The sequence below is a fragment of the Leuciscus leuciscus genome (genome assembly GCF_965113295.1).
Source record: "Leuciscus leuciscus genome assembly, chromosome: 21".
Classification (NCBI taxonomy): Eukaryota; Metazoa; Chordata; class Actinopteri; order Cypriniformes; family Leuciscidae; genus Leuciscus; species Leuciscus leuciscus.
The window spans coordinates 17781379-17804151 of NC_138745.1; the positions used below are offsets into that span (position 1 = coordinate 17781379).

General features: G+C 36.6%; 3 protein-coding genes across 8 annotated transcripts in view; 1 reads left to right on the forward strand and 2 right to left on the reverse strand.

The window, feature by feature from the left end:
• Positions 1-3259: 3259 nt before the first annotated feature.
• Positions 3260-7182, reverse strand: hexim1 (HEXIM P-TEFb complex subunit 1). Of its 2 annotated transcripts, none has more exons than XM_082152854.1 (2): positions 7148-7182; positions 3260-5344 (listed from the first exon to the last, which is right to left on the reverse strand). In XM_082152854.1, the coding sequence occupies exons 1-2, from the start codon at positions 7165-7167 to the stop codon at positions 4351-4353; spliced, it is 1014 nt and encodes a 337-aa protein (XP_082008980.1). In that variant the 5' UTR covers positions 7168-7182; the 3' UTR covers positions 3260-4350. The 2 variants fall into 2 exon arrangements, with proteins under 2 accessions (XP_082008980.1, XP_082008981.1); XM_082152855.1 differs by lacking the exon at positions 7148-7182 and adding an exon at positions 5566-5724.
• A 51-nt stretch (positions 7183-7233) lies between these two features.
• Positions 7234-12405, reverse strand: acbd4 (acyl-CoA binding domain containing 4). 3 transcript variants are annotated; one of them, XM_082152830.1, is made up of 11 exons: positions 12153-12405; positions 11762-11908; positions 11417-11537; positions 11208-11292; positions 10902-11022; positions 10686-10814; positions 10295-10383; positions 10006-10213; positions 9258-9445; positions 8112-8165; positions 7234-7968 (listed from the first exon to the last, which is right to left on the reverse strand). In XM_082152830.1, exons 2-11 carry the CDS (start codon positions 11847-11849, stop codon positions 7843-7845), a joined length of 1209 nt encoding a protein of 402 aa, XP_082008956.1. In that variant the 5' UTR covers positions 11850-11908; positions 12153-12405; the 3' UTR covers positions 7234-7842. The 3 variants fall into 3 exon arrangements, with proteins under 3 accessions (XP_082008956.1, XP_082008955.1, XP_082008957.1); XM_082152829.1 differs by having other exon boundaries at positions 9231-9445; positions 12153-12402; XM_082152831.1 differs by lacking the exon at positions 12153-12405 and having other exon boundaries at positions 9231-9445; positions 11633-11899.
• A 581-nt stretch (positions 12406-12986) lies between these two features.
• Positions 12987-22773, forward strand: part of plcd3b (phospholipase C, delta 3b) — a 62425-nt gene continuing 52638 nt past the window's right edge. For 2 of the 3 annotated variants that reach the window (XM_082152732.1, XM_082152734.1), the window contains exons 1-3: positions 12987-13036; positions 13537-13630; positions 16809-16976. In XM_082152732.1, the coding sequence (XP_082008858.1) occupies positions 13034-13036; positions 13537-13630; positions 16809-16976 (265 nt within the window). In that variant the 5' untranslated portion in view covers positions 12987-13033. Of the gene's footprint in view, positions 13096-13536; positions 13631-16808; positions 16977-22773 lie in introns of all 3 variants that reach the window. The other variant, XM_082152733.1, reaches the window with a different exon arrangement.

The window sequence follows — 22773 nt, forward strand, 5'->3', positions numbered from 1 at the left end:
CTTAGTCAGCATAAGAGACTTATTTCAAAAACATTGAATCTTACCGACCCTAAACTTTTGAACGGTATTGTATATGTTTCTAAACACGGGTAGGTTCTGTGAAAATTACACAAAAGATACTTGAGAAAATACCAGATCACATCTTCTGACCAACGAATATCCATGACTGCAGTTGTTAATGATTACTGAATTGTAGTTTAAAAAAAAAAAAAAAAAAAAAAAAGAATAAAAAAAAAAATCTAAATAATGAAACATTTTAGAGCTAAATGAGTAAGTGTACTAGAAAAGGGATCCAAGTCCTTGGGACCCAACTGCATTTGTTCACATTTTCAGCCAATTTCGTTTTCAAGCAAAGATTTCTTCTCCCTCTCTTTTTTTTTTTTTTCCTAAAAAGAAATCTGCTTTTTCATGCTCCTTGGCAATGTTTAAATATCTGTAAATTAAAAAAATTGAAGCACACAAAAAATAGAGTATCTGTAAAATATTCATAAAAAAAATGTAAAAAAATCATTTAGCATATATACTGTTCCAGGCCTGTAAATAAAATAGAAAATTGGCAAAACTGAAAATTCAGCTTTGCATCACAGGAATAAATTACACTTTAAAATATATTAAAATAGAAAACAGTTATTTTAAATTGTAATATTACACAATATTACGGTTTTCTTTTGTATTTTTAATCAAAATAAATGCAACCTTGGTGAGCAGCATAAGAGACTTCTATTACACACAATAAAAATCTTACCATTCCCAAACTTTTGAAGGGCAGTGTACCTGAGTACATGTCAATATGATTTTTTTGGAAAAAAGTCTCTTCTGCTCTCCAAGTATACTTTTATTCATCAAGGTTTTCAAAGAACCACATTTTCAAAAATTAAAAAAATAATTAAGTGATCGACAGTATAATGTATAATTATTCATTTATAATGTTACAAAATATTTCTATTTAAGAAATGTAAATAAATGCTGTTCATTTAACTTTATATTCATCAAAGAATCCTGAAAGAAATATCACAATTGCCACAAAAATGTTATCAACATTGACAACTGCATCATTTATACTACTAATAATTGTTACCTGAGCACCAAATCAGCCCATTAGAATGATTTATGAAGGATCATGTGACACTAAAGACTAAAGTAATGACTGCTGAAAATTCTGCTTTGTCATCACAGGAATAAATTACTAATATATATATATATATATATATATATTCAAATAGAAAACAGTTCTTTAAATTTTTTTATATTTCACAATATTACTGGTTTTACTGTATTTTTCATGAAATAAATTTAGCCTTGGCGAGCATAAGAGAAAAAATTAAATAAAAAATCCATCCCAAATCAAACATAAAATGTACCAGTCAAAAATTTTGAAATATTACTATACATATATATATATATATATATATATATATTAGTAATGTTTTTGACTGGTACATTTTATGTTTGATTAGGGATGAAAGTTTGGAACTAGACTCTGCAGAACACCTGCCCTCCAGATCAAAGTTGCCCATCCCTCACACACAAATATTTAAGTAGTTTGAAAGCAAAGGGAGAATTACTTAATTACTTCATTCACAGTGCTTCATGAGAGTGGAAGGGGGCTAAGTAATTTTTGGCTTATTGTGTTTAGAATTGCACTCATACACTTGCACTATTGACCTATCATAATCAAGTACCGGTATTCCAGAGAGCAGTGTAACAAGACATCTATAGTACATATCCATAATAAAGATATTAAATTGCCTTCAGACTAGTTCCTCAAAACAGATTGCGGTCTGAAATTGTTCTCCCCCCTTGCAAAAACCAATACCTACCCTTTAACAGTTTTCCAATGCAATAAAAGCTGCATTGACAAAACTGCAGATTGATGTCAAAACAAGATATATGAGCGATTATCCTTGAATAACCAACTCACTGTGCTCTTTCCTCTACTTCCTATTTTTAGCATGTTTTGCTCCATGATGGCTTTGATACACCTGTGAAATTAATCTTTTGTGACCAGGAAGTGTGTCAACTTAATGTCCCCTTAAGATCTAATCTTGAGTTAATGTATACTGTGAACTTCACGTTTGTTTTTACTTCCCTGTGCATGTACATACAGTATATGGGTGAATGTGTGGACCAACTTTTGCAACAAATGTACAAAGCCTTGCCAAGTTAACCTCAGTGTACAAATGATAAATATAATATGATTTGTTTTTAATTGTTTCCTATTGTGCAAGTCAGTATACTGGTTTATATTTGTGCCGTTATATAAAGAATGTCTTGTTTCTCTGTGGGGTCCATGTTGTACATTAATGAGTATAAAAATAAAAAAAGTAGCTAAAACATATACACTACCGTTCAAAAGTTTGGGTCAGTAGGTTTTTTTTTTCCTTTTATTCAGCAAGGAAGCATAATATTAACAAAGACAAAGGCATTTAATTGATAATGTTCTAAAAGGTTTGCATTTCAAATAAATGCTCTTTATTTGTTCTTTTTAAGTTCTTTTTAACTTTCTATTTCGCACAGAAAAACGAATATCGCTACAGCCAACATATAATGCTCAGACTGAGTGTTGTACACTAAGGAGTTAAAAAAGGTAAAACATACACTACCGTTCATAAGTCTGGGGTCAGTAGGATTAAAAAAAAAAAAAGATAAAAAAGATGAATACTTTTATTCAGCAAGGAAGCATAATATTAATCAAAAGAGACAAAGAAAATTAATTTATATTGTTCTTAAAGCTTGTATTTCAAATGAGAATCCTATTCAAATGAGAACTTTCATCAAAGAATCCTAAAAAAAAAAAAAATAATAATCTCAGTTTTCCCCAAAGTAAGCAGCACAACGGTTTTCAACACAGGTACTAAGATATGTTTCTTGAGCAGCAAATCAGCATGTTAGAATGATTTCTGAAGGATCAAGTGACTGCAGAAAATTCAGTTTTGCCATTGCAGAAATAAATAACATTTTAAAACATTACTACAATTTAAATAAACGTTTTATATTTTTATATTTCACAATCTTGTGGTTTTTGCTGTATTTTTCTTCAAACAATTGAATCCTTAGTCAGCATAAGAGACTTATTTCAAAAACATTGAATCTTACCGACCCTAAACTTTTGAACGGTATTGTATATGTTTCTAAACACGGGTAGGTTCTGTGAAAATTACACAAAAGATACTTGAGAAAATACCAGATCACATCTTCTGACCAACGAATATCCATGACTGCAGTTGTTAATGATTACTGAATTGTAGTTTAAAAAAAAAAAAAAAAAAAAAAAAGAATAAAAAAAAAAATCTAAATAATGAAACATTTTAGAGCTAAATGAGTAAGTGTACTAGAAAAGGGATCCAAGTCCTTGGGACCCAACTGCATTTGTTCACATTTTCAGCCAATTTCGTTTTCAAGCAAAGATTTCTTCTCCCTCTCTTTTTTTTTTTTTTCCTAAAAAGAAATCTGCTTTTTCATGCTCCTTGGCAATGTTTAAATATCTGTAAATTAAAAAAATTGAAGCACACAAAAAATAGAGTATCTGTAAAATATTCATAAAAAAAATGTAAAAAAATCATTTAGCATATATACTGTTCCAGGCCTGTAAATAAAAGTTTTTTTTGGGGGTTTCAGGGTTTTAAATAGAATTTTAAAAATGCATGCAAGTACATTTTACATTGGGTGCTTGTTGATTATTTTTTTTTAAATGTAGCGTCTCCTTTTTCAACATTATATTATTATTGGTTTGTCCACATAAAGGGGAGTGTGTCAAGGGAATTCTCAGAAATGTATTTGATTTTTTTTATAATCTAAAGACCAATCTAAAGAAAATATAACGGCAACATAAAGAAATAAAATTAGAACTAAAACGTGAAATAATTTAATCGACAATATATTTGGGCAAAACACCATTAACCGGTTTCCACTGTTTACAACATACTGTCTTGTCATGCATTAACACACTGAAGCATATGCGCCATTAAATATGAATCTGAAACGCTGCATGTTTGCTCCGTTTCTGAATGAAAGGCGCTTTCAAACATTCAACAATTATGGTAAATTAACAAAACACCCGAAACTAGCCGAGATGTGATTGTGACGTCATGGCAAAAACTTGTTTTTACATAACATGAAAAGCACTGCAAGCTATTCTTTAAGTCAATTTAATCGTACAAACGACTAACATACATTACTGTAGACTGACCAAATATGTGGGTCCGCACGACAGATTTTAATGCAATTTTCTGTCAGAAAAACATTACCTTCAGATGGCATAGGCTGAGAGGGTTTTGGCTACCATAGAGATGCTGTTTACACCAAGACAGTGAAACGATTTGACTTGTAAAACGGAAATGAAACATCGATTCAGCTAGACTGAGACAGGTTGAGTCCTGGCCCTTTACTTTTGGGGGTTTTGAGTAATAACTCGTTCTCGGCTCTCAGTCTCTCCACCTCAATCTCCAGCTCCCGCACGCGCTGAGCGCCAGTGCCGTCAGCAGGGGACTCGGGATTTCTCCGGACGTGGCGAAGCCAGTTGTTCTCCTCCTCTAACCGCGACATGCACTTCTCCAGCTCCAGGTATTCCCTAACCAGTTCTTGTTTGGACATATTTTGGAGAGTCTCGACGTGGTACCTCTCATAGGTCTCAGAGAAGTCTCTCTGCAAAAACTCCCCGCCTGCGTGCCCGGGTCTGCCCATTCCGTCGCTCCCTTCGCCGCCGCCGCCGCCGGCCCCTTCCTCCTCGTCTTCCTCTTCGGCCTCGAAATTCTCATCCTCACTGGCCGTGTCATCGGAGCGGATAGCCCCGGTTTTTCGGCCGACAAGCTCTGTGTTGAGGTCAGGTTCTTCTCGGTCGTGTTCCTCCATCAGGAACTGGGTGGTGTTGTATGGGGCGACGGGGAGACCTTTGGCGAACATTTCGGCACGCACCCGCGACGCCCGCGCAGTCTCGCGTTCATCCAGCTCTTTCTTTTCCTCCCAGGTTAATTTGAAGTAAGGCTTCCAGCGGCGCTTTTTTTTGGAGGGTCGCCGTCTGTGTTTCTTCTTGCCCTGGCGGCCATCTGACAGCCCCTCTGTGTTTAGACTCGTGCAATCGGAGTCTCTCTTATTACTTGTTTTGTCCACAGGAAACCCGTCGTCACTTGCTGCGTCGCCAGCCTTAGGCTCCGGATCGCTCCTATCCCTGCCGCGGCACATAGGATGTACATCTCCAGACACCAGACCCGGACAGATCTCCAGTTGATTTCTTTGCACTTGTTTCGAGGGGACGACACTTGTCAAACCATCTCTCTGCCGCCCTCTGCTGTCATCCTCCGGTACAGTTTCTTCTTTAATAAGCTCCATAACTGTACACTCCCACCTGAAGGAGATACAAGTTTGTGATCAGTGAGATGAGGGAAACCCTCCTTTGTTAAACTGAGATATGGAATTGAAATCAACTTCATAAACACTGCCATTGAAAACAACCCACCAAAACACTGGGGACAAAAGGGAAATGTTTACTCAAAAAGTGAACGATTTTTAACATACATAATAAACAGCATTAACAAACTCGCATAAGTAAAATTTGAGGTACCTTACCGTTCAACTCAAATCTCGTATTTGAGTTATTATGCTACCTAAGACTGTTAATGTTAACTCTTTTCGTTCCCTCTGCCTCTACTATTGACTTGGTTTCTCGACGAGTACGAGAACATTTCCCTCCAATGCAAACTCCAATTCGCTTCTGCTACGGGGAACTGTGGGGCTTGTGAATTTATTACCTCCCCCACGTAAAGGCGCATGCGGCCAGTCCTCCAGTTTTTTTCCTGCTTTGTGGGACTTGAAGTCCCGCTAGGCATTGACACATACATTACCTCTGACCCAAAAAATTCATTACCCACAATTCAACAACTGTTTTCGCTCCTGAGCAGGTAACGCCCACTCGCAATTTTCATTGGATAAAAAGTTTTTTGTGCACTCGCTGAACCATAGAAGCATTCTGATTGGTGGAATTTGTTGTCAATCAAAAAGAAAGCTGTCCCGGCCACTCTAGTGGACTCTACCAAGCGTGTCCGAAGCGGGTAGAAACATCCGCCTCATTCTACGACACATTCAACTTTCACCGATTTACAAAGACATAATACTACAAAGTGTGTTGATGCCATTTTGTATGTATAAAGCACACAATGATGGTGTATTCCATTGCGTTTGTTTATTTTGCATCTCTACCTTGACAATTAAACCCACACCCTGCGCCCTTGTGAGGATTGATCTGATCACCCCTCACGCATAAAGTAGTTCTTTTAACAGCATCTCACAATTCAATGTGAAGAGTAACGATTGTGTTCACGGTGATGACGAACTTGCAATTTATAACGACTAAAGTAATTTTTCCCTTGTTCAAGTGAAATGTCACATCACAAAATATAAAACGTCGTGGCGTTGTTACGTGTATTCTCTAACGATGAAGCGATTGTTTAGCAATATGTTCGCTAGCCAGCTAGCTGGGTAATGGAGTCTAGATTAACATGAATAAGTTAGCACAAGCAAACTGGTAAAAAAATAAAATAAGACTAAAACCTCTCTACTTAGTTCGAACATGCATTTTATATATAGACACTTAAATATTTAGAATTCCCTGTCTCTGCCAAACATAATAACATTTGGATTTAGCTACAAGCTAGCTGGCAAAGCTTACTAGTATATTGAAGAGCAGATTAGATGTACAATTTCACGATATTGCCCAAGAAGTAGTTTTAGAAGACACCAATGCATTGTCTCTTAACATATGGAAATGCGTAGGTTTAAGAAATTAAACCCCATTGTTGGCTCGCTCGCTCACAAATTAATTTGTGCTAGGGAAGTTAGCAAGCTTTCTGGCTTCTGTTTAAAAAAACAAACCAAAACAGAACAGTTTGATATAATTTTTACGCTTTTTTAAAAAACGTTTCAGTCAAACGAGAGTAAAAGCACAACTCCAAACACATCAGTAGTGCTAAGAAATGGTCGTCATATTTCACACAGAAGGCATTTGTTTTAAGAACGCAAACCACAGAACGAATGGAAGAATCTCGATATTTGCTATAATTCCACGGAGACAATGAATTTGACCTACATGACGGCATCTAACATAAAACGATGTTAGTTCCTAAATAACTTAATTTAGTTTGAATCTACTTACCTATATATTACTAAATGCATCTAGTAGGCTACCCATTCAAACTCAACTGAGTTGCAGCTACACAAAAGATAACAACCCAGCAAATATAGGTTCTGTCGAAATTTAACGTTTAATTGAAATGAAAAATGGACGATCATTATATTATACACAGTGCAATTGGGGGGTGCATTTATTTGTATCCTCTCATTGTAAAACAAATACAAATCTGAAGATATTGTATTGCTGGTCCTTTTATCATCAGAGTGACAGCTTCTGAATCTGTGCATGTTATGTTCCCCACGCAAACTGTCTGCATTCTGCAGTTATGATCAGCAAGTCTGTACTCCTTTGTGGTGCAGAAGGCATTTACATTTTCAATCATCAACATAGACATACTAATTAACATGACTTATTTTCAAAATACCAGAGAACGGATATCATTATTGACAAAGTCTCTGCACACAGCTACATTTAACCAGCATTACATGGAACACATAATGAACATTTAATAACACAATCAGCTCCTGGACTCCAGAACTGCACTCATTTTGTTCATACAAGACTAAATGATCACATTTCAGAGATATGAGGTTAGAACATTTCCTCTCTACACCTGACGCTAACAAACAAGTGCTATAATTTGTTATACACCAGGTCACAATTATGATCATTCTTTAGCTTGACTGTTACTTTCATTTCTACTCAGTACAGTAAATTTATATGCACACATGAATCTTTCTCTTCTTCCGTCTCAACAAAAACATTAAGCCCGGAGTCACAAAAGGCCACACCAACAACAGCAGCAATGTGCGCCCAGAGAAGTCAAATGGCCACAATTTCTCCTGTCAGCAAAACAGAAATTCAAATATTGAAGAATTTTCTTTTCCACGTGTATTTGATCAAAATACATACTGTATGATTGAGAAGCAGTGACAAGCATTAATTCCTTCTCGAGACTGATGCTCAAGTCTGTCAGAAGTTTTACCTCATCCTCTGCAGCTGTGAATTGTAAATTGGATCTCCATTGTGAATTTTGAGCCTTAAAATAAATATACAGATGCAGATAAAATAAAAACAAAGATAAATGTCAAATCATGGAGTTAATTTTTATTCACTCATCCAAAAACAAAACAAAACAAAACAAAAACAAACTAGAGGTAAAACTAAAAGATTAATGCAGAAAATACTTTTCAGAACAAATAAAAAAAATGTATCATGACATTTAAAGGACAAGTTCGGTATTTTACACTTAAAGCCCTGTTTACAGATCGTATCTGATTAAATAGAACGGTTAAGATTAAAATTTGGACACATGCTCCTGTCCCGAGAATTTTAGGTTTATTTCGCTTTTGTGGACCTATTTTGCCAAACGCGTCACACCCGTGATTCTTCCGTTGAGAGCTTGAATAATAGACACTCGGCTGGGCTGCAGTTGGTGGCGATAATGCACCTTTGCCAATTGCAAGCAAACCATGGGCATTTCATTGAATACACAGAAGAAGCAGAAGAAGAAGCGGCGGAGTAATACCGTAAAGGTGCTGCGGTCTCACAGCACGTCCTATTAAGTCAATGGAGTTGGACAAAAACTACGATAAAACCTGTTGGAATGCATCTTTTTCAGCGATTTTTGATGGAACATATCAGTGAACACCCCCTGACCACTCGGTGAGTTTCACGTCTTTGTAAACTAAAGTTTAATGTGTTTTTAGGACGGAATCTTCCAGTGCATATAGACAACCATTGTGGGGGTGAGGGGGTGAAGCGAAATAAACCTAAAATTCTCGGGACAGCAGCATGTGTCCAAATTTTAATCTTAACCGTTCTATTTCATCAGATACGATCTGTAAACAGGGCTTTAAGTGTAAAATACCGAACTTGTCCTTTAAAGTAGCACAACATATATGACAGCAGTTATGATGAATACTTATGGTGATTTTTTTTTTATATTTAAGCCATTTTTTAATTCTTTAAAGTTTGATTTTTATATTCAAATTCATATTAACTAAATGAAATCATGCAGCATCCTGTCTCTATTCTTTGACTGCTGAATTTTGACAAATATAGCATGCACATTTTTGGTTTTTATTTTATTCAGCTTTCTTACATTTGCAGTTGCAAGACCTTCAACTACCTCTAGTCGCTCCATGACACTCTGCATGGCCTCTCTGAGTTGCTGTAAGGCAAGAATGATCTGCTGCTGCACCTGGCCGTCCTGTAACCCGTAAGGCCCACCTTTAGAATCGTCTCCGCCCCTTCGCCCTGAACCAGCCCCTGAGGAGAGCCGCTCCGGCCATCTGGCAATGCGGTGAGACATATAACCTGGAACAAAAACATATGCATACATAATGTTTTTTGGTTTAGCTTTTTATCTTCAAAATGCTTTCAATATTGGGGACAACATCCAAACTTTCATCTGCACTAATAATGTGGTCAAGATAATTTGAGTGAATTCTGCTTCAGACCTGAGACAATTTTATTTCTTGAGCACCAAATCAGCATATTAGACTGATTTCTGAAGGATCATGAGACATTGAAGACTGGAGTTAAGGCTTCTGAAAATACAGCTTTGTAAACACAGTACATTTCATTTATAACATTTTTGTAATAATATTTCACAGCATTACTGTTTTTACTGTATTTTAATCAAATAAATGGAGCCTTGGTGCATTTTTTTTGTTTTTTTTTACAAATCTTACTGACCAAACTTTTTAACAGTAGTGTTAGTGTGGGGATCTGGTGTTTGGATATTTTAAACACAATTTACAAAATTTACCTGAAATATTGTTATATGGGGTCACTTATAATAGTGACCTGAGGAACCCAGAGACGACTGGGGTTGTGGTTTATAATGTTGAATTAAAAATCCAGATTAATCTCACCAGAAGGACCCCTCCTGTCCTGCTGCATTTCCTGTCTTTCTGTGGTCCTCCTCCTCATGGGAGGACCATTCCTATCTTCTGCCCCCTCACCTCCATGTCCAACACCCATGTGAGAGAGAGGGCTGTAATGATGCTCCTGGATTTTAGAGGTCTCAGTCTGTGCATGCCCATTCTGGAAACTGGAATAACCACCCGGCATTGCAGCAAGCTGTAATGGCATAAAACGTGTACAATACGTAGGACATATATTATCACATACATTTTAATTCAATTTAATCAAATTTCAGACCCTTATAGTGTCCAGCTGTTCCAATGAGTCACAGAAGACTTCACTCTCTGAGTCACTAGTTGGCCCCTGACCCTCAGACAGAAGTGGCTCTACACACATATACAGCGATGAAAGAGAAGAAATTCAGCACACACAATCTTAGCATCATTTATTACATATGCAACTGTCAATGTTTGAAAAGCAACTGTGGTCAGACATGTCTGGATAGTGATCAAGACTGGTGCATTTCAGCCATAGTAGGCTCCAATATCATATAATATAATATAAAGTAAAAAAGTAAGATTGCAAGTATTTGTTTGTACAAGCCTTTTGTTTGTGAAAAAGATTGTTTTGGTGGACTCCAAAATTTTCTGGATAGACATCCAACATTTATAGATAGCCATTCCACTACCTGTGCTCTCAGGTTGAAGTTCATTGTCAGGGACCGTCTCTGTGTCCTCCAGTTGAAGAGCCGGCTCTTGAGTTGCCCTCTCCACATCATGTTCAGCCAAACCATCAATTGTTTCTTTGGTATTTACATCTTTTGAAATGAACACCGAAATCATAGGTTTATCACACAGAACTCATAGTATTTTACAATAATAATAATAATAATAATAATTCACACCTGATCTGAGAGATAAAACTGCCTCTGGAGGTCTAGGCATATCATGAATGACATGATAGAGAGGTTCAAAATAGTGGAGAAAGGATGCAGTCTTCTCATTGATTTGCATGTTGTCAATTACCTGTTAGTGATATACAGGTGTAATATATATATATATATATAAAATAATTGATTGGAAACAAATTATTTGCTTGGCCGCTCTAAACACAAATGTGCATGTTCTCTACAGCGACATGATTTAGATAACACTTTCTTTTCCCTGAAGTTGCTTTATGGATTTATGAGGTTTCAATGAAGCTCCCACACCTCTTGTGCAACTTTCTTCATTTCATCCACATATGCAGCCATGGCACTCTCTCGACTCATGTCTCTGAGCTGATTCCAAGCATCCCTGACACAAGACCGGGAAAACATTGTGTTAAAGTTTTTAAACAGTCCTTTAAATGGCTCTCATCACATGTACTTTAATTAGGCACATTATGGAACTTGATGTTCAAAATTGGTTAAAACTTTACCATTTGTAACGGCCTATAGGGTCCCAGAATCCAGGGCGTGGCGCTGTACATGGGCCACTGACTGCCTGTTTGTACAGGCCATAAAACCGCAGCATCACTTCATAAGAGGGTCTGTAGGAACCTGTACAAGTGCAATTTAAATTCACCATAGGTGTCACGTGCTGCTACAAATTATGTGAATCAGTGTGATGTGGTGGACTCATATTTATAACTTACAGAAATGTTTGCAATTACAAGCAGTGCAAGTTTTACATCTTCTATCTACAATAAGATGATGTCATGTTGAATGACATAATCACTGTTATGTACAATAATGTCATTTTTGTCAATGGTGAGCAAAGCTACCATTTTTGGGCAGGGTTTGAATGACGTCGACAGCCGTCTGAAAGCGTCTTTGACAGTCCTCAGTCTCTGACATTGCAAGAGCTGGCATATCATACGGTCTCTATCTTTCCCACACTCCTGCTGCCACATGTGCATTAACTGGACAACCTGTAAATGATATTGGTGACAAGTGTGTCATTCTGCCATTCTAAACAATGATCAGATACAAGTTTCGGAAGAAATTGTGCTCTCGGATTACTTGGACAACACTTTAGAAAGGTTATGAAATTAACAGCCCCTAATTTAATTAATATAATTATTTTTTGTCGTCGCGATTACTTAGATTTTCTGCCCTCTCTTATTTCAGGTTATTAGCCAGGAGGTCAAGCAGAGTTAGCTAGGTTCAACTCACCTGCCCTGTACTGCTGCTGCCATAACACCCGAACACTATAACTGTAATACAAACAATATTAACGACCGGTCACGTTGGAAACAGAGTTTATAAAAGCGGTGCACGCTTTCCTTGTACAATCAGTTTGAGGACTGTATGCTTCTGTTCTCTAATAATGGGTCGTTCAACTTTTGGAATTTCGACCAGGATCGAGTTCACTTCCTGGTTCTGTCACGTAATGGAGTATTCACGGTGATGATTGGTCTCTGTCCCAAAACGAGAGCCAATGTCAGCAAGAGATGTCCGCGGATTTACAGCACACTAGGAGCCTTGCTAAATTCGCAAAAAAAAAAAAAAAAAAAAAAAAAAAGAAGAGAGAGAGAGAGAGAGAGAGAGAGAGAGAGAGAGAGAGAGAGAGAGAGAGAGAGAGAGAGAGAGAGAACAATGGATTTGAAACAAATCTGATTTAAAATTAACGTGGCAATTAAAATAATTATTGAATGTGTTTGACAATTAATTACGTTTATTTGAACTAAATGTAAGAATGTTTATAGCAAACAGAAAAAAAAATGTGTGTATAGTTTTGTGAAAAAATATTTTTAAGCGTTTACATTTCAACATCTTTCAATTGCGTTTCTCACTAGGTTTAGCTTGCACAACGTATTTTCTATAAAATTGTTTGGATTTAAATAAAATATCTAATGTACACCAATCATGTAAAAGAAGAAGAAGAAAAAAACACTACAAACGTTAAACTTGTAGGCTATCGCTTGAAATAGCAATTCAGCTTTGATTGATTCAGTTGGTTGTTTTTAAATGTTTTTAAATGTGACATCGCTAGAGGGAGACATTTTATTAATCCGGATCTCAGCACAGGATCGTCTGCTCAAAGCTGTCTATCTATGGTAAGAAGTCATGTAGCCTATAGTCCAGTCATCATAAACCCGTTTGCTGTATAGTTTCGGTGGGTTTGATTTTTGCGTTTTAATTTGAAGATACAGTCGCTGTATTTTTCCATGTCTGTGTCTAATCTCATTTGAAAGAGCTGCGATTCTAAATCGCCATTCATTACGATAATACATTTGAGGTTACCGTTTTAGAGCATAGATTTGACACTATCATCTTTATCGGACACAGGAATATGTGGTTTATGTGCTTTAAGGGGTAACAGTTTATGTCTAGCTGCTAAATATTTATGTAGGTTAGAATTTGTGTATCGTAGACTTGTAAAATAACAACCGGAGCCAATGAAATGTAATGTCAGATATAGCTACGGCACAGCAGCTTTTTAACATTCATGAGCTCATCACACAGGGGCAGTGTCTACACTGTTTAGTTAGAGATATAATTACTGAACACTAACTAGACACCCATCGTTTATTTATCCATATCATAAACCCTCTAGCTTAAGACGCAAGAGGACCTATACTGCGTCATGTTGAGAAAGGAGAAGACGGGGACGTCCCAACTTAAACCAGACGATCCCCTGAAAAAATTGGGTAAGTCATTACATTATTATGCTATTATTATTATTATTATTATTATTATTATTATTATTATTATTACTAGTGCAGTGCCCGTGCAAAATCAGTTTTTGTTTGTGTTTTTAGTAATTATTGGTTTGGTGTGTTTGAGTGCTCATCGTTACAATTACACAGCAAAAGTTCAGTGACATTTGTATTTGTGCATGGTAGAAAGCAAATACTGATACTGACATAATGACATACAATAAATATGGAAAATTGAACTGCATGGTTGCAAAACAATTTATAATGGTGATATTAGGACATGTATTTGGGTATCTGTGTACAGGTATCAGGAGTTTAGATTAGATTAGATTAGATTAGATTAGATTTACATTAGTTTCAATTTGTGTCATTGTGCAGATTACAATTATAGAGACAATGAAAGGCAGTTAGCGTCTTACCAGAATTGCAAAAATGCAGAAAAGAGCATGAATGTGCATAGTATAGACAGGTAGTGCAGTAGTATATGACATATAGTGCAGTGTAGACAGTAGTATACAGTTGATGAAGTGGTATGGTGTACAGTAAGGATATGGGGATTTGCCGTCACGATCGGTAAGAGGAGAGTTAACCTTGTTTAAGCCTGCATAGCCTACATGAGCTATCCTGTTGAATAGGCAGGGCAACTATTGAACATAGCATATTCAACATCATATAGTTACAGGCTAACTTCAGCGCGCATGACACAGTAATAACTTAGCATTGAGACCAGGCTATGCTTGAGCAAACAGTATGTGAATAGGCTACTACAAATGATGGCCGTGAAAGAGACTGAACGCACTGAATAGGCAGAGGTACTCAACTGTACTCAAGTAAAAGTACAAGTACAGAAATATTTACTCAAAGTAAAAGTAATAATCTTAATAGTTACTTGAGTAAGAGTAAAAAGTATCCATTGAAAAAACTACTCAAGTAGCTAGTTAGTTACTTCGGATCATATATAGGCCTCTCTCTCTCTCTATATAGGATATAACATGATATTATTTAGATATTTTTAATTTAAATGACTATCAATATCATAATTAGATAGGCTATCTTTGCAACAAAAACAGAAGAGACAAGCATTATTTCTGCCATCTGTAGCCCGAAAATCATTGCCTGTCCTTTGGTTTGTATAATAGTAACTTATACAACTACATTTGGATTATTAGACAATGTCGAAATAAAGTGACTGCAGAGTTTTGCATTCACATTACTGCACACACATTACGCGGGATGGCGGGTGTTCATTTCAGAAACTGTGGACAATGGTAGCTTATTTAATGTATAAATTGATGTATGTCCAAAAAACAGGTAATACCTAATACCTTGTAGTAGTGCTATCGTGGCGTAATAATCTGTTTGGTTGTAAAATGTATTACCTGAATGAAATGAAATCGAATGTATCGTCCAATCATTCATTCACAGACAGCATACGAAGATGTTCAACTAATAAAGATCCTCATCGCTGGCAAAAATATGATGCATTTGCAGATTTGCTTTCACTTGACTGCACTGTAGGTCCACGGCCACTTAATCTAACGCTCTTGATGTTCTTAAATCTTCATGTTACGACTCCGAGTCGAGTGTGAATTGAATGCGCTTCAGACGATTCAGTGCGTGCAGGAAACTGAACAGATCATTCAAACTGATTTGCGAACCGATTTAGACAGATCTGCCAACTTGTTTGATGAAGTCTTTGAACAGAATTGGTATAAACTACACATACAACATGTGTTGCATTAAAATAAAGTAACGAGAGGAACGTCACGAGTAAAAGTACAGTTTTTTAATTTTAGTTGGTGAATAGCATAGGCTACTATTACACAGTAGCGATAACGTTAAGCGCACCAGAATAAAATATAATATTCAGAAGTAAACAGTGTAGCTGACTGACAGATTCAGTTAACTTCCACAAATGAGTAAGCGCGACGATTCAGGGAGAAGGCTACACAGTGAACTCTGAAAAAAGGCTACTTAAGCTCCGCTGCTTTCTTCGACCCTCTCTGTCTCTGGTCCTGCGCTGTGCTCACTCAGTGTGCAGTGTGAGAGGGGGAGTGGCCAGCGGCTAGAGCGGCAAAAGCCAATGTGTGCTTCTTTTACCAATATATTTATATATATCTTTTGCATTTCAAAATCCAAACAACGTCAAACTTGGCACTGCACTTACTCGTGCCCTTAGTAAGACACCTGTCAAGTTTGAAATCCATAAGACTAATGATTCGAGAGATATGCGAATAACAGACACAAACACAGACAGACAGAAAGACATTCCGTAATTTATAGATAGAATATTATTTACGTTTAATTTATGTATAGCCTATTTGTATACATGTCATTTGACTTAATATCTGTCGCAGTTTATCTGTCAGTCAGATGAGCGTGAAAGTTGTATTTGTTACTATAACAAACCTGCGCGTTCTCTTTCAGAACCATCACTGGCCGGTGAAAAAAACAGAGTACGCCTACATAAAATCTACATCCGTCCTTCGGATGAGACGTTAAACCGAGGTCCTGACTCTCTGTGGTCATTAAAAATCCCAGGATGTCCTTCGAAAAAGAGTAGGGGTGTAACCCCGGCATCCTGGCCAAATTTGCCCCTTGGCCTCTGTCTATCATGGCCTCCTAATCATCCTCATATACTGATTGGCTTCATCACTCTGTCTCCTCTCCACCAGTAAGCTGGTGTATTGTGGGTGCTCTGGCGCAATATGGCTGCCGTCGCATCATCCAAGTGGATGCTGCACATTGGTGGTGGTTTAGGAGGTTCCCCCCTTCTATGTAAAGCGCTTTGAGGTCTCAGAAAAAGCGCTGTATAAATGTAAAGAATTATTATTATTATTATAAAATATTTTTATTTAAAATGAAGATAAGTTAAAGACCCACTCGTCATGTTATAAAATGTCCGGTATAAATAGCCTAAATATTATGAATAATGCAATGAAATTTCAATAACCAGTGAACGAGCCAGAGAAAGAGAACAAACGGCAGTTATTTTTTTCTTTTTGAAATATAACTTATACTATTCAAGAAAATAAACATTCTTTTTGCCTTCACTCACATTAGGTGTTATTAATATTCCACACAGTTTTGTTTAGAACAGCTTTGTTTCATAGGAATCTAAGACTGATTTGAGTGCCACAATCATCAGTCTTATAATAAACTCCTGCAGGGGTCCAGGACGATGACGATGTGAAGACAATGTTGCAGGGCTCCTCAATGATGAAGGTGCGTTCTCCACGCTGGAAGAGGAAGCGCATGCTAAAGCTGTTGAACGATGGAGTCACCGTCTGGTGTGAATCCAACAAGGCCACCAACAAAGCCAAAACTCAACAGTCCTGTGAGTTTTCATGCTCAGCATATAGTGTTTATATGTATTGGATTAGAATATAATTTTTTTCATAGAGTGAAAATGTTCAAAATAAGATTTTCATGAAGAAGCAAGTGTGTATAAATGATGTTCTGTATTCTGTGGTGTGGAAATGTTTGTGCCCCTCCCGGTGAATACACCTCCTAATTATGGATGCCCAAACAGGCAGGATCCAGGTTTACTGGCCACAGCACTGACAGTCATTACAGGGCTGGCCTATTTGTAGATCAGACGGGGGGGGGTTTCTAAGCTTCACTACACTCTAATTACAGTCTGTGACTATGTGGGAAGAGTGCAGCCCTTCACTTTATGGTTTGCTCCATATAGTACATGAATTATTATCATTGCCCTGGCAACTATGCACGTCTTAAATTAGAATTATGGTCTATAATTGCTTTTAGTTGGAAACATCATGTTTTGTGTGATGTGGCTAAGACATGTGCGTGTGCACCCACTTGTACACTAACACTGTGGTGTGTGTGTGCCTGTAGGAATGAAAAAAAAAAGGTTATCTCAATTGTTTCTTCTAGACAACATTTGCTTAAATAATTCCACATACGGGTCAATGACATGGCGTGTCAATTCTGGTGTCCAAAGCATATTCATAATATTAAAAATGTTTAAATTTTTAAATGCAATTCATTAAGTGACTCAACTTCCCCCTCTTTAATTACTCATGTGAGAATTTATTATAAATAATTAATCTTTAAGGAACTATTGAGCTCAAAAGTCCCAAAATGCCATTCCGGGTAACTGTCCCGACTTAAAATATAAAAAATATAAAAATACGACAAAAATGTAAAAAATATAAATAAAAGTATTTAAAATCTACTTGGGCATAATTGTATTGATGTTTTCAATGATACCTACAAATATAGTGATAATACTAAGCTTATTAAAATTTTCATGACAGAAAGACTTTTGTCTCCAAATTGTGATTTCTCTAATGTCAGTCCTGGATAACAGACATCAATGACCATTTTATACCATAATGCATTTTGGATGCAAAAAGACATTTTTTTTTAAAAATGCACTTTCTGTAAAGCTGCTTTGAGACAATATGTATTGTGAAAAGCGCTATACAAATAAATTTGAATTGAATTGAATTGAATTGAAAAAGAAGACCCTGAAGGAGCACCAGAACATGTGCAAAGGTCAGGAAGCATCTCTTAAAATGTTGATATTTTGACCTTTTCGGTCACTGGTGCACTTTGTAGCAATATCATGTGTCCTTTTGGATAATACTAATAAAACATTTATAATGTTTTTATATAAAAAAAAAAAGATCTATTTGATCTAAAAGATTACCTTAAGCGATGATAGCTAAGTTGTAGTTTTCCATAGGTGGTTAAGTTAGTGCCTGATTAAAGAAAAAATATTTGTTTTGTCATTCCTGGATAACAACAAAAAACCTCTGTTAGCCAGGACATGTCATCCGTTATCCAGAATGACATATGCACAACAATCTAGTTTTTAATTAACATTTGTAAACTTTTAGGCATAGTTATTATAGTTATATAATTAACATTATTTACATAATTGTATGCTTTTTGCCATATTTTTGCTGTCATTCATCTTGATTTCATATGATTCAATGAGTCACATGGGTCATTATCATTTAATTGAATTTTGTAATGTTAATGGTCAAATCATGAATAATGTAATCATATTTATTAATATATCAACATTTTATTAAAGCTTTAGTATAGCTTATGATGTTTTAAGGTCAATTCTGTCCTGCCAGATGCCTCTGTCTAATAAAGAGAGGCAGAGACAGTTCAGAGCCAGGATAAACGCAGATGCAGAAGCTAGGGCTGAATATCTTGGAAAAAAGAGAGTAAGGTATTATAGTGATGACTCAGTGGAATGATAATGTATCAGTAACAAGCAAATTTGAAATATTAATCGAAATAGGTTCACACTCCTATAAACATTCCTATAAACTAAACCCGTAATACGCATGTGCACGCCATCAGCGTTCTCACAGGTTCGCGTTTTTAAAGTTTGCGCAGAGAGAACTTAAGGGTTTTCTGTTAGAACGGTGTTGTGTTAGCGGCCCCTAAGTTAATAACTAATGATCTTTGTGACGGAAGTGAATCAATCAAAACTAACTTTAGCTGGACAATAACTTTATTCTAGAGCTGAAGTAAAGCCAGAACAATCTCTGTTACTGTAAGTTCCTATTATCCCTGTAAAGCTGCTTTGAAACAATCTATATTGTTAAAAGCGCTATATAAATGAAGGTGACGACTTAACTCATTTGCAATAAGCCTAAGGGCCCTATCTTGCACCCAGCGTAATTGACTTTGTACACCGACGCATGTATCATTCCTATTTCTAACCCGACGCACAGTGGACTTTTCCCTCCACAGACGCACGTTGGTAAATTAGGGAATGAACTTGTGCTCCCTGGGGCGGTTCAGCGAAAAGAGGAGGTGTGTTCCGTCGCAAACGTTCCCTGGTGCTATTTTGCAGTTACAGAAAACAATTGCGCCACAAACCAGGAAAAACTTAGTCTAAAGTCAGTGGCGCGTTATTCAGATGCTATTTTAAGGGTGCATGCTTAGCCATAATGTAGCGTGTGCACAACGCGCATACACTTTGCTTCTCTCATCAACACAGACGCAGCAGTTCACATTTTTGCAAACCATATATAATTACAAGGAAAAATATTCCACACGAGGGAAATCATTGTGGTGTCCATGAAGATGTGAAAAATAGGCATAGATCTAGCTTACACATTTACCCAAATTATTATACGCATGTTTAACCAAAGCTAATTTGGGTGGGTTTCTCCCATCCTCATACAATGTTACTTCTCTGTCTTTTACGGCCCTGACGAGAACGTCGGTCTCCTCGGTTGTGAACCGGTTATAAAAAGTTACTTGCCCACAAAGTTACTTGCGTTTCGCGTTTGATACTTGCGTTTCAGATCGTTAAAATAGGACCCTAAATGTTTTAGCTGTATAATGTGTTGGACTTTACCCTTGGCCATTGTTTATTAAGCATTATAATTTTACAGATTTACTGTAAATTTTACAGATTTTTAAATCATTAAAAACTTGTCAGTGTCTCTTTCTTTGTTTCAAGTTTGAGTTTTGGAAAGAAAAATTATACTGAGGATGGTTTTATGGTAATCCTGAAAAATATTGCAGAATGTCCTTCCGTCTAACAGTATGGCTGCGTACGAAATCGAATACTTCCCTACTATATAGTATGCGAAAAACAGTACGCGAGCAGAGTAGTATGTCCGAAATCATATAATTCGAAAAACAGTAGGCGAAAAGTACCCGGATGACCTACTACATCCGGCGAGATTCTGAAGTGCGCATACGATGGACACTTTACTATCCCATGATGCCACGGGAGAGGAGTTGTCGTCGTTATATTTGAAAATGGCGGAAAACGGAGACGCGGCTGTTTTCAAGTGTAAGTACTTTACAAAACACTTTTTGTTTATTTGAGGTTAAATTGTATTCAGCTTTTAGAAATAATTGCTAAAAAAAAATAATAAAGAAAACAAATGTTTCACACTCTCCATTTATTTGTTAGTAAGTTCATTTTGTAATGCTGTTTTAGCAAGTTTTATTACAAAACACTTAATTCCCAGGGATTTACAGTAGTTAGATTGTCAGTTGTAAAGTGTTTAATATGTGGCATTAAGTAATTCATATTTTTAAAGGGTGTTGTGTGTGCACTTATTTTGTGGCAGATTCCAGATGTTTTTTGAAACAAGCAAATTGCAGGTATATCTGAAAAATATGAGTGCCACACTGAAGAGAAATACCCACACACTCCAGACACCTTTAAAATGTATTTGCTTTATTTTTGTATATTATTTAACTTTTAAATGGATACAGAATACAAAGCTTAAAACAAAATCACAAAACTTTGGCACAAAGTAGTATAATAGCTTAAAGCACCACCAAAAGCAAAAGTTTTAAAACTTTTTTTTCATTAAAGTGTCATCTTGAGGGAAGAAAATGAACTTCAGCAGCTTCAATAAGGTAACCTTCTAAAAGATCTAAAGGGACTTTATTACTAACAATCTCATTTGTTGCATCACTTTAAAATAATTCAAAATCTGTTTCTTTAAAAGCATGTGTACAAGATGAGAACTTTACACCCTTGGTAATTTTTGGATTTCCACTTGAATTTTTCCTACCCAAATTTAAAGTAAATCATTTGTAAAAAATGAAGCTCAAATATGTGATATGTAGTAGCACCTCAATGTCCTTTTTTTCCACCCATGGTCGCAATCAGTGACTGGATGGACTACCGTGAAAGTCGGAGGTCGGGGTGGAGGTCAGCTCCATCTTTAAAATATAGATGAAGAATTGGCGCAGTAGGTTGTAGGGCTCACAATCTGTAAACGTGTTTATAGTTTATTTTAGATACAATTTGAATCGACAAGACACTTGTTTTCTGTGCTGGATTATTTATAAATATAATATGTATGTATGTATTATATGTATATGATCCATTTCTTATGTGTGTGTGTGTGTGTGTATATATATATATATATATACATACACACACACACTGTGATATTGCCATCCATGAATGAATCAACAGAGATAAACACACATACTATTGATTCATTCATGTTTATTCATTGATGGTAATATCACAAGCAAATAAATTACTTTTTCCTTACCAAAAATCAACATCTGTCATTGTTCACTGGTGTGTGTGTGTGTGTGTGTGTGTGTGTGTGTGTGTGTGTGTGTGTGTGTGTGTGTGTGTGTGTGTGTGTGTGTGTGTGTGTGTGTGTGTGTGTGCGAGCAACTGACCGACGACTCTGAATTGTGAGCACGAACGACGTAAAAACGCAGACGAAAGCGGAAAGAAGAACTAAAAACATTGCAGTCAGTGGAACGGGCTCTTTAAATTTTCGCGCTGATGTGACCGCGCATGTTACGTGACAATACCAACATGGCGCATGTAGTACGTCCGGACTCCATTCATACTAACGGTATTCATACTATATAGAACGTACTTTTTTAACGGTCGCGAAGTACGTTCTAATTTAAAGGTGCATTAAGCAACTTTTCATGTTAAAAATACCCGTTTTCTAACCCATACATGCTTAAACAATTGCCTGATGGGCTGAATGAGCCCTTCTCTGATCACTGAGATTGTCTCTATAATCCTGTAAAGTAAAATAATAATAATAATTTTAGACTGGGCGTGACGTCATGCGCGTTCACGGCACGCTCACATAGCTATGTCTGGCAGGTTTGTGTATTCGCCGGCATTCTCCGTAGAAGATGGATTGTAAGAGACCTGCTTGTAGTTCATTTCAAACACCAACGCAAACTCCACGTAAGATAAAAAAAAGAAAACTTGTCTCTAGTGCAACCAAAAGGGCAAAATTGGACTCAGACAGGCGTCGGAATAAGACGAGAGTAAACATAGGGAAGTGTATAGATGTTGTGTATAGTTACCCTTTTTTTGTCTTATAAATGTATGAACTACTGTGACCTTGACCAGGGACAGCAATTGAAAAGTATTGACACATTTCACATAAATGTTCATCAGTGTGTATTGTCCCTGGCAAAATATCTAGGCCTACTAAATAAATCTGCACTACATGTAGTTTAATGTTCTCTTACGAGAGGTCTCTCGTACTGCGTAAGATATCTTACGCTAGGGGAAAATCCTTTTTCCGCGAGATATTGAAGCCAAAAATTATCCTTAATTTTGTAATAATGCAAAACGCGTTGCGGCAGCATGCAGACATAGGCGAGGCAGCTCGCGCGCCTAT